At 41.6% G+C, this 11,862-nt stretch overlaps 1 protein-coding gene across 32 annotated transcripts in view; it reads left to right on the top strand.

Moving 5' to 3' along the window:
- Positions 1–5,087: 5,087 nt before the first annotated feature.
- LOC147247362 (ankyrin-3-like) overlaps positions 5,088–11,862 on the top strand; it is a 94,435-nt gene continuing 87,660 nt past the window's right edge. For 18 of the 32 annotated variants that reach the window (XR_015109376.1, XM_086180074.1, XM_086180063.1 and 15 more), the window contains exon 1: positions 5,088–5,578. Coding sequence is in view for 30 of the 32 variants with exons in the window: in XM_086180074.1 (XP_086036200.1) it covers positions 5,456–5,578 (123 nt within the window). In the remaining 2 variants the exon portion in view is untranslated. The remainder of the gene's footprint in view (positions 5,579–11,862) is intronic. The other 14 variants (XR_015109378.1, XM_086180066.1, XM_086180079.1 and 11 more) reach the window with 6 other exon arrangements.

Genomic DNA, 11,862 nt, shown 5'->3' with positions numbered 1-11,862 from the left:
GCCCCTCTGTGGGGAAACGATGGAAGGACATTCTGGTCTGGTTTGTCGGGAGTTGTGACACACATTTAGGTAGGTTATCAGTAGCGAACTGGGTTAAAGCACATGTCTCGTGGTGCATTTGCCTCGTCTGGAGGGGAAACATGAGAATGATTTAAACGACTGAGTAAAAGAAGGGGGTGAACAACGGATAGCAAAGGAGAGAAGAGAAGTAGTGGGACAGATATTGTGTGTGCGTGTGTGTGTGTGTGTGTGTGTGTGTGTGTGTGTGTGTCTGGTTCAGCCTCGGTGGACTTGAAATGATTAAAAACAAAAGTATTTTGCCTTCAGCTGTGGCCTTAATGCATCTAAATCTATCCATCCAAAATGAATAAAACTAATACTTGATGATGAATGTATTTTTTATTTTTTCCTCCCACTGCTGTTGTATTCCAGTTTCCATTCTTCTTCTGAACATCCAATACAATGAGGTAATTTCTTCAGATTAGGTTCAAGTGTTGACTCGGACTCGAGGATGAATTTTCAAGAGTTTGGTGGTCAATGTCAGTGTGACTGCAGTGCTAGTTTCCAAAAAGCTGTTTTGCAGGTAGACGTTTCTGAGAGTAAACAGAAATCAACTAACAAAGTGTGAATAGGGATAAAGTCCATTCGTAGATCATTAGTTCAGATGAATGATTAGGTATTATAGGGTGCTTGAGTTTAAATCCTCTTTGGGGTCATTAGCTACAATTATGATCTTGTATTTTTTTACTTATTGAATTTTTTTTAACCCTGCTAAATATGTAATGTGATCACAGGTGAGTTTTTAGTAGGATAATTCAAAGATTAAAGAAAAGGATTTTTGATGAAATTTGATCAAAAGATTGGTAGTATTACAAGTGATTAACATTTGGAGGTGATATGGATTACATTTCATAACCTGGATCCTGCTAATTCCTCCAGCCTTTGGCAGGATAAGGCTATTAGCGGAATGTCTCTGAACATGTCACAGACAAATTTCAATCAAACAGCAACGAAGCTGTTAGGTGGAGGCGTTCATTCTGGTCTCTATCCAGATTTTTCTTCCATCCCCTTTCTCCTTTTTGTCTTTTATTCTGCATACTGTGGTTTTATGATGTGGTATTTCAAACTCAGTTCCCTCCATCACATTGAAACACTTCCCTCGAGGGTGATGTGTAGGTGTAGTAGGGGAGGCTCTCTGTGTGGGTGGATCTATTTCCCATCAGTCTATCCCGCTATTTGACCTTTTCATACTCCTCCTCCTCTACCTTCTTTTTTATTTTTCCTGGAGGCTTTTGTAGTCCAGTCAGAGTAGACAAATATTTCTCCACACTTGGTTAACTCCGGAGAGGGTAAAGGATTGCGAAGTGTTGCACAGTAGCTACAATATAACTAGAAACCTCTACCCAGATGTTGGATTTCTGTTTTACACAAATACAGTGGTGCACCAGCAGGCTTTTCCTGTGAAAAGAAAGCTTAATCTGAGTAAGTGTGGCTGGAATTTGAGGTATGAACAGCTTCAATGTGAGCTGATATCAAGAAAATTGAGACTCTTTAAGTGGATTCAGGTTGAGATTTATTCATGTGTGAACATACTTGGCAAACATTCCCACATTCTTGGTCTTAACGTTTTTAATTCAGCAGAAAAAAAGACAATTCAGTTTTGCTTTAGTTTCTAATTATGACTCTTTCTGGTGAACTTTTTCAGTTTTAGGATTGTTGATGCTGATGAGCACTAGAGGGCAGCAGAATACAAAGCATGGGAACAATTGAATTGCACCACAGAGGAGAGATGGAAAGGATGGGGCCTCTTGTAATGTGTGCTGTTTGATGGCACATGTGCAGTTTGCCTGAATAAAATAAAACCAACTAAAACGGCTCCTTCCAGCAGATAAAGTTCAAGAACTTTATCAAACGTCTGGTAAAAAGGAGTATCAGTGTAATTGACCTCGCAATGACCCATCAACCTTTAAACCTCCAGATGCTGTCTTTGTCATCGGAGACACACTGTTGTGGCTGCAGAGGTCAAAGGGTCAATGAAATTGATGCTGAGAGTGGTAATGTTGCACCCATGGGACTTTTAGAAGCAGAAGTCTGGGAGCACGGACCACAGATACTTTTTAGAGGATGAAAAATGGAGTCAGAAACTTCAACACTGCCATTATTATGCAGACAAAACATAAATTCGGTATTTCTTAAATTATTATTATTTCTTACATTTCTGAAACACTGTTAATTGGTTCAATTTACTGTAACTAATGCTACGAGAGTACTATTACTACCATTCCTGATCAGGTTAAAAATCCTTTATTGTGTCATAAGTCTATGAGCTTAAACTCAAAGGTGACTTCAGCGAGGTGTTCTGTGTAATTTAAAAGATCTCAGAATGGCCATGTGACAGTCACATGATCAAAACACAGGCCTTCGAAGAGGGACACCGCGCACATTTGAAAAGTACATAAGAAACACAGGTAAAATCTGCAACACAGCCTGTCAGTTGTCTACAAATACAAGGCAGCGTTGACGTTCTCAGTAGGACCTGTTAGTCACAAAATGTCATTCTTCCATCACAATATAAATTTCAAAAGCTGAACTCATCTCTGCTGCAACTTCTTATCTATCCAGATTAATTGCTTGATTCTTTGAATGATCGTTCCATCTTCTTCAATTTCCCCCAAATCCCAGGATGATTTTCTTTGGCTTGGACCTGATGTGAGAAATGATAATTTGATTAGTGTTACAACTTCACTAAATAAAATAGCCTCCTTATATGGTATATTTCCTAATTTACCCCAGCCATCCCAGCCTGTCGCTGGCTTTATGTATATGGCAAAGTGCCTGGAAAATGGTGGAAAAGATCCAATAGTCATCAAAGTTCACCTGCCAACTCTGCTCCCTTGTAGTAGTTGGGATTTTTTTTTTTTTTCGTTTCTGCAAAATAGTGTTATTTGACACAAACCTTGGCAGGGGTTTTTACTACAAATGTGGCGGAGTGAGGATCTCCTGTTGGCTATAAATGGAGTTTTATCATTCTGGTTCAACTGGCAGCTTTTAATGTTGGTTTTTGTATTTACTGAAGTATTTTACTGCCATAGAATTTTATTTCTTGTATTTAGTGCAAGTGTATTCCTCTTCATTCCTCCTTAATTGCACATTTCTCCATGTGTAAAGGGGTTTTCAGGCTGGGTTTGTTTATCATGTGCACACATGCCCTGTCCTCTCCATGTGCACCACCCCCTCTCTCCCTGTCTCTCTCTCTCTCTCTGTCTCTGTCTCTCTCTCTCTCTCTCTCTCTCTCTCTCTCTAGATCCCCTTCTTCTTGCCTCTCCACGCTCCTTATCCATCCATCCTGTCCTCGCTGAAGCTACCCTATTGGTCCTCACCTAGCAACCAAATGATAATTTGGCATAATGTGACACCCCCTGATACATGATGGGGGCTGCAAGTCAGCTGCCCCCCCACCCCACCTCTTGATGCTGGTGGCTGCTGGTGTTTGGGGTTGAAAAGAAAGAAAAATGAAACGGGGAGGATGAATACATTTGGAGGAGGAGAAAAGAGAATTTCACGCTCACATCATTACATGCCTGGTGTCCACCGGCGAAACCTGTCATGTGTCCCCCGAGGGTTGTTGCTATCTTTCTCTGACACCAGTCAGCGATCATCTCCTTTCTCACCCTCAGCTTTTCTCCATATGGTTGCCATTTTCTTCTAGACAAATATTCATACATGCGTTTTGTGGAAAAGAGACAGGCATATGATGAGGCAGCCTCTCGGTATTGACCGGCTCCTGCACAGGCGCCTCTGACATGCGGGCGAAAGACACACAAAGATGGCGGCTGCGTGCTCTGTCTGTCTCCACACTGCCATGTCTGACGTGAGCACGGTGGTTGTGAAGGACATCCTAAACAGGACGACTGGTGTTGCTTTTTTTTTTCCCTCCCTCCTTCTCTCTATCTCCTCAGTTGCAGAAAATCAGACAGACTTTTTCCTCCCTTTCTCTCTAGATCCTCACTCCCTCCTCCCCCTCTTTTCAACAAAGACCCAAGTGATTTGGTGAAACAAAAGCTCCCCTGGTCCTGTTTGACCTCTCCATCACCATGTCAGTGAACCCAGATGGTGGGATGATCACTCTGAGGTTAGGGAAGCACAGGGCAAGGATGGGAAATGGCCATTTATTCCTCCTATCGGTTCATTCATTCATTTATGAATGCTTGTATTATTTATCGCCTGGGAAGCTTGATTTTTGTTTCAGTTAGAGATTCATGTATTTATTTATTGATTGATTTCAGGTATGAGCAGTTGAGCATCATAAATACTGACATGAATCAGTCAAACAGTTGCTATTGAATACTTTTAGCCAGCTTTTCTCCAGTGTGTCATGTATGTGTAAGTGATATAAGAGTTTCCAAAAGTTTATTTTTTCAAACACAAAAATGAGGTATAATTTCAAATAAATGAGAACAAGTTTGACCCTAAATTCTAAAAAGTAGTATAAAATTTGTGGTATTGGTAGAAGACACAATGTGTCGCTAATATTATTTCATGCCTTTAAAAAAAACGTACAGGATCCGTTTTGACTCCTGGAGGACTACAAGTACATAGTTGTCATGACGACAACACCATATACCAATTTGTGTGGCTTTTTTGTCATTGATGACAGAACATACTTTATTTGGGTTTTGGAATGTTGAATGGACAAAAGAAGCCAAAAAAAATGTAATTTTGACCTCTGGATCATTGCAACAAGCATTTTTCAAATTAAAAGATTTTGTCACAGTCATGATAACAGTCATTCAAACTGCTGATCTCTCCAACTGTGTCACTCTCACACACCTGCATGGCGAAGCACCGGGTGAGCAGCCGGTACCAGACGAGAGAGAGAAGCATTTAGGGAGGATGGACTGAAACAGAGCGTGGTTGCCACAGTAACCACTCCCCTCGCACCCTCCCTCCATTCTCCCTCTCTTTCTCTTTATCACTCCTCCCTCCCTCCACCTCTTTGCTGGTGATGCTCGTGTCTCTTTTTTCCTCTCCATCCGGTTTGTCCTCACCTCTCCTGGACGCGCTCCTCTCACACTGCCAGCGGATGAAACACGAGGAGGAGGAGGAGGAGGAAGAAGAGGAGACAAGGAGAAGTCACTTCCATCTTTTACATTACTTTAAAAGAAAGAAAAGAGGGAACAGACCTAAGCAGAGCAACAGCCTAACAGACAGGACACACAGGATATAAACATAAAAGAAAGCCTACTCTTCTCCATTCTCCTTTTCAAGGAGGGCATTTTTCTTCCCTTTCCCCCCCTTTCCTTTTCTACCCCGATTTTTTCCTCTGAGATCCCGGTTTTGTCAATCACAGCCCCTGAACTTCTCTGGGATTTCAGGTGAGGCACGCGTGTGCACTGAGTGGTGCTTCATCTGTTTTTTTTTTTTGGTTTTTTTGGTATTTTTTGTATAACCTATCATGGCTCACGCGGCCTCCCAACTGAAGAAGAATCGGGGGGAAGTGGATGTGAATGCGTTAGAGGACGAGAAGGAGAAGCGGAGGAAGAGCAGGAGAGCAACGTCCCGGGAACAAAAGAGAAAGGTAACAGAGGAGGGTTGGCCGGCTGGTGGCTTCATCTGCTCCGCTCCACTAGCATCACTGGAGCGTGACTCTCTCCCAACGTGTGTGTATATGTGTGTGTGTTCATCATCTCTACATCTCCCACAGCTTGACTATCAAATTCAGCTTGGCACGCACAAAATGAATCAAGACACACGTGGATCCTCAGTTCTGACCTGAGATCCGTCCGTTCAAAAGCATCTCTAACCTTGTATATATGTGAAATGGTGTTTCTTGGTAGGAATGTGAGGAATTTGTTAGCTACACATCTGTAGCAGATATGAATGTTTTGTTTCCTCCCCTGTCTGCCTGTCCTTACATGGCTATGACACTCTGGGATCCTCTTAAATATTTGCACATGCTGCCTTGTCATATTAAATGGCTTATGAGGGGGGCAGGTGTTCTGATCATCCTGGTGAGAGTTAGAAATGGCTTCCCTGAGGAGCGCTCCACAACTTAACTCACACAAATAAGATGAATGGAGTTCTGAAGAGGTCATTTGTGCCTTGTTTAATAATAAATAAATAAAAAACAGCAAAGAGCCAAAAAAATATGAAGCTGTTGCGAACATTTGCGTGTTTTGGGGGTTTTCCCTCGTTTGTGTGTGTGCGTGCGTGCGTGCGTGTGTGTGTGTGTGCATGTGCATGCGTGTGCATGGATGCGCAGACAGCCATGTATAATGCATACACGACTGATTTATTGATGACAAAGCTTTTCATATGATGGAGGGGGAACTGGAATGCACGTGGGTCTCCCTCCTCTTCCGCCTCTCTAACATGTCAAATAGAGATGCTCGTGTTTGAACCTTACCTCCTGATCTCAGGGAACAATAAGAGTTTTCTTGTTCTATAGTTATTTATTCAAATATCTATCTCAGCTATTGTAGAGTTTAGTGAAAACATCCAGGGGTGGTGTTCAGCGTAAGCGAGGAGATTTGACCGTGAGATATCTATTCAGTAACAATGACATTTACTGTACTGTGTGCCCATGGGTGTTCGGTTTTGAATTATGCTGCTGGCAACGTTATTTGACCTGCGAAGGAGACCGAACTATCATCGTCAAATCCTTTCCAAACTGAAAAAAAAATTCATGAGGTCAAGTACATTTATGTGTATTTTTTTCATTTCTGCACAGTGGAACATGTTCAAAATCGGTATATACGCATGAACATTGTTGAGCTCCCTGGTGTTTGCGTGTAAAGAAATAGGCTTGCGTGTGAAACTGATGTGTGTCCAAGAATTTGAGGTGTATAGGTGCTTTTAAAGTTCTAAAAAAGGGTATAGAGAGCAGATTAATGACTGGGCTGCGCATAATTCCATCCCAAGATTGGACACATTCTCTTGCATCCTTCCCTCAGTCCTCCCCCTCTTCTATTCTTGTGCCCTTGTCAAAACTAAATCAAACATTAAAATCAAGACTAATTTGTATGTCAGTTGCTGTTCAGTTCAAATATGTGTTTGTCCCCCTAGTTTGCCTTCCAGTGCTCGCTGTGTCCTGTAATACATGAGAGGTGTCAAAGACAGAGATTAATGACCAAAAGACACATGCAGGAAAACATTCAAGAGATAAAAATTCTCTACAGTAACATGGCAACAATAAATGGAAGGAACTCAGGACGCCTAATATTTCATACCTCATCATTATAAGGTAACCAATCATTTAATGTCACATTTTCCATGACCCACAGGTTCAGTCATTCCTCAAATTGTCATTTATAAGTTTCTTTACAAGTACGCCAACTGTTACTGCATTCATTTTTTATGTGCTTATGCTCTAAATCCCCTCAATACAGCTTTGTTGCAGTGAGGACATTGCATGCATTCTGTACAATTTGTTGTCTGACAAGTTTGCAGAACATGCATTGTGAATTACAGTTGTTGGTTTTTTTTTCATAACTTTACAAAGAAACACCCACACTGCCTCTCTTGCCCATTTAAACTTGAAAAATGTCTGAAAAACCTGTGGCATTTTGGTAAATAACCTATCAAGTGTTCCACAAAACCCTAAGGATTTAGAAGAATTGTCAACTTTCACTTAAACCGTGATTTCTCCATCTCTGTGTAGAATGGAATTATGAAATAAAAAACAAAAGAATACGTACACATTTGTCTTCTTTTAAACATGACTTTCTTGACATTTTTTAAAAGTCCATAAAGTGATGCTAAAATTACACTGACATTGCATCACAACTTGAGCGCTACAACCTCCTTTTTTTTGTTGTTGTTTTCTTTACGGTGGTGGGTAGCCAGTGTTGGCGGCACAGTGGTGCAGTGGTTAGCACTGTGGCCTCACAGCAAGAAGGTTCCGGGTTCGAGTCACGGCTCGGGCATGGGATCTTTCTGTGTGGAGTCTGCATGTTCTCCCTGTGTCTGCGTGGGTTCCACAGTCCCACAGTCCAAAGACATCAAGAGGGGACGAGGCTGATTGATACTCTAAATTGACCGTAGGTGTGACTGTCAGTGTGAATGGTTGTCTGTCTCTATGTGTTGGCCCTGCTATGGACTGGCGACCTGTCCAGGGTGAACCCCGCCTCTCACCCGAAAGCCACTGGGATAGGCTCCAGCCCCCCCTGCAACCCTTAACAGGAATAAGCAGAAGAAAATGGATGGATGGATGGTAACCAGTGTTAAAGTGCATTGCTACCACATTCAGTTCTTTTTATTGACTTTAATTTGATTATTTGAATAATACACATTAATTTGAAGGTCTCTTTATCTGCTGATGATTCATCAGGATCAATATTTATCATGGATACCAAAATAGAATGACGATTGATTGGAATAAGGAGTCGTCAAGTCCAATCAATGGATGAAGAAACTCGTTCTGTCTTAAAAATCTCCTGCTTCTTTCCCTCCATTATTTAACTCCAAAGTTTTTATATTTATCTCCTTGATGCAATAATAAAATGTTGTGGCTGTGCGGTGCACATTTTTTGCAACAAGGTGCTCGAAGCCACTGTTTTCTCAGCTCTAGAGACGTTACATTTTGTTGTTGTGGAGAAGATACTGAACTCTTTTAGGAGACACTTTTTAATTGCAGACCTCATATTGCTACGGTGATTTCCTCTAGCTGTCAGGCAGGTGTGTGCACGTATGCATGTATGCTGCACGAAAATTCTGAGCACCACAGTTAATGTATAAATTGTAAATGTGCTCTTGGGATTGAACCTGGAATTCGCTACATGACACTTATCTGCCGGATTACTGGGCAGGCTGTGATTATCATAAAGATGCAGTTCTTGTTTTCCTGCATGACTTAAAGTAATACTTCACCCAAAAAGTGTTTTTTGCCTTTCAAGTGCTTACAAATATGTATCATGAGTGTATTTACTCTCACCCGTATCACTATGACTCCAGAATGTAGAACGAGCCAGCCAGGTTTAATTAGCTTGAAGCGAATGAGGACTGATGACTACAAACTGTTCAAAAATTTCAGTTTGCAAACTTTGTTGGGTTTTTTTGTAGTAAGGTAGTGTAGGTAAATGTATGTTGCTGGATCTCTCTGCAGTCTGGAGTCACAAACAACAGGTTGAGGAAAAAATATCTTGGTGAGCTTGAGACACCTATTTATGAAAGGCAAAGTATACTTTTAGTGTGAAGTATCGCTTTAACTATAGCAGACTATTCCTATATGGTAACTGATATGTAGTGATGTCATCACCTTTGTGAATGTGACAATATCATTGTAAGTGACTGTGAATAAGCAGAAATGGACTGAGAAACTGCATGTGAGGAAGAGTTTGAGACGAGGCCTGCTGCTTTTATCAGACACCACTCAGTTCAGCACGGGCCTAATGGAGTCCAGAGTGTCTGGGGAGAGATCAGCTCGGTTTGTGAGTTTGTGTCATCTAGAAAGAAGCACAGAGGGAGATAAAGTTCCTTGCATTAGCACCCTCGAAACTGCGGGATGTTAACTTTCGGGACAGGGAAGAGAGAACACCTCTTAAGTTTATCACTGAAGATGTGAGTGCTGTTGGTGGACGCTCCACAGTGATCATCTGGGAAACCCCTGTCACACTGTTACATAAAATCTCTGAGCTGCTTTTTAGTTCTAATGACATTATCTAGAGCCAGGAGCCTCAATGGATTCCCTGACAGAGAGAGAGAGAGAGAGAGGGAGACAGAGAGGCATGGTTTCCTTGCAGTGGCCCACTTTTACACATCGTTCCGGTACACAGGATGTGCGTTGGTACAGCACCTATTGTTTTCTCTCGTAGGGCTTATATGGGTCACACTTTGCTTGTACTGGTTCATCCTAAACTCCAATCAGAGTCATTATCATCTTCCGAAGAAATTTGTCTGCTATGACTGCGTGTATTTTATTGAAAGCTTCTTCCGAGGTCATCGTCATCATCACCGTTGATTAGACATCTGGTTCTGTATGCTAGTAGGGAGGAATCTAGAGTAAAGTCAGGCTTAGGAATGACTGCTTAGGGCAAATAGCAGTGTTGAAATTGGATGTCAGCCCTGTGGTGCCTTCAGAGTAAGCCTGTGGCAACAAGGCGAGCGTCTTGTTGGCCCAAAGAGGAAAAATAAACTGTGGGGAATGGAGTCATCAGGCTTCAAGCAGGCAGGCGGGAACAAAATATCTGTGTATATTTTAATAGATTTCTCTCCTATTATTATTGTTTTTCTGTCCTCTCTGATTTGGCTGGAACCAAACCGGCACGCAAGCGGCATCCCTCCTCCTTCCCCTCACCTTCCCTCACCTCCTCCCCACCAGCTCATAAAAGATGGAGGTTAATGAATTCGGCGCTCATGCATGCCTCAGCTAATTGCATTGGCATTGGGAACTCCTCCCAGTATTACAAAATGTTTTCACCACCAAGATGGCCACCAGCTGGACGGTGGCTTTGAGGAAGCTGCCAAGCTTCTCTTTTGGAAGTAATGACAACTGATTATCTGATATTGAATTTTATTCACTCTGTGGGAATATGTGATTTAGTTAGATCAGATCATTCTTTTAAGAAGCAGTTTTTGTAGGGTTTGGATGTTTGCGTGAACACGTGTGAGCGTTAATCCCAGAGGGGCTGTAGCGACTGTCATCAGTGAGAATAGCTTCTGGGGGTCAATGTCCACTCATGAAAATGAACTGAACACACACACTTACACACACAGAGAATGAAAGATTTATTGTAAACACATTTTGTCTGTTGTCTTTTCTGATATTTTACATTTACCAAAAGGCTCATTTATGCCAAAAGCAGGTTTTGTTCCATTTTCTTTTTAATTAGATACAATGACGTTGCTCACTACTGGCTCACAATCTAACTGTAAAACAACCTTCATTGTAACATTCTGCAGCATTTTCCTGCAGTCGTTTTCAGAAAAAAGATTTTTGAAGAAAGTGAATAAACAGTTTCACGCCAGTCCAATCAGGAGAGTTCCCCCCCAAAAAAATACTGTCAGTAAAAGCAGAACGTAGGCGTCATGCTTGAAATGACCACGACCTCTTTACACCCGCACATGACATGGTGGTGAAACGACGTCTGTTCAGGTGACATGCCAGCAGCACCATATCAACCTCCACCTGAACAACAGTACTACACTTCATTGCGTGACATTGTTGAACCTGGGAATTTGTGTCTAGTGTTAAAAAAAACAACTTTATTTACATGGACCTTTGATGGACCAATGATTGATTTTTTTTTTCCCAAGCAAATTTTCAACATTTTCTCTACCATGACCAGGATTTGCCACTTTTTAAAAAATCATTTGTGGCAGAAAAAGAAGGATCTTCATGTTAAGACAACCAATAATGTCTTCGTTCTAGCAGGAGCCAGTCAGAGCTCTCTTCATTCAAAACAAATATCTAATCCATGAATATGAAACATTTCCAGCTTTTCTAACATAATTTCCATTTAAAAGAAGTATTAAGATATGTACAGCACCCAAGATTGTCACAAGTACTGAGTAACCAAATTGTGACCCTATATCATGCATTCTCATCCAAACACGCATCATAATACAGTACAAGTTCATCAGTCCATTTGAATCCACACTCTTATTTCACATGGCCCAAAAACGTGCAGAATCCCCCGATGAGCGACACAGCGTCCTAACTCCACGTTACGCTGCTATTGTTCTACATTAGCTTCAGTCTCTAAGGGGAAATGAGAGTGTGTAATAAGGATTGTTCTAATTATTGATCCACCACTTCAAGGGTCCTCACCAGTGCTTCCAGTGGGGGATGGTGCGTCTGTGGTGATGGGATTTCTTAGAGGAGCCTTCGAAACTGGAAACCAGCACATGTGGGGATTTGTTTGT

This window comes from Aulostomus chinensis, chromosome 16 (genome assembly GCF_037954235.1).
Source record: "Aulostomus chinensis isolate RoL2024-O1b breed Wild chromosome 16, RoL_Achi_v1.0, whole genome shotgun sequence".
NCBI lineage: Eukaryota > Metazoa > Chordata > Actinopteri > Syngnathiformes > Aulostomidae > Aulostomus > Aulostomus chinensis.
The sequence above is the reverse complement of the archived record's forward strand: the minus strand, read 5'-3'. Positions and strand labels throughout refer to the sequence as shown.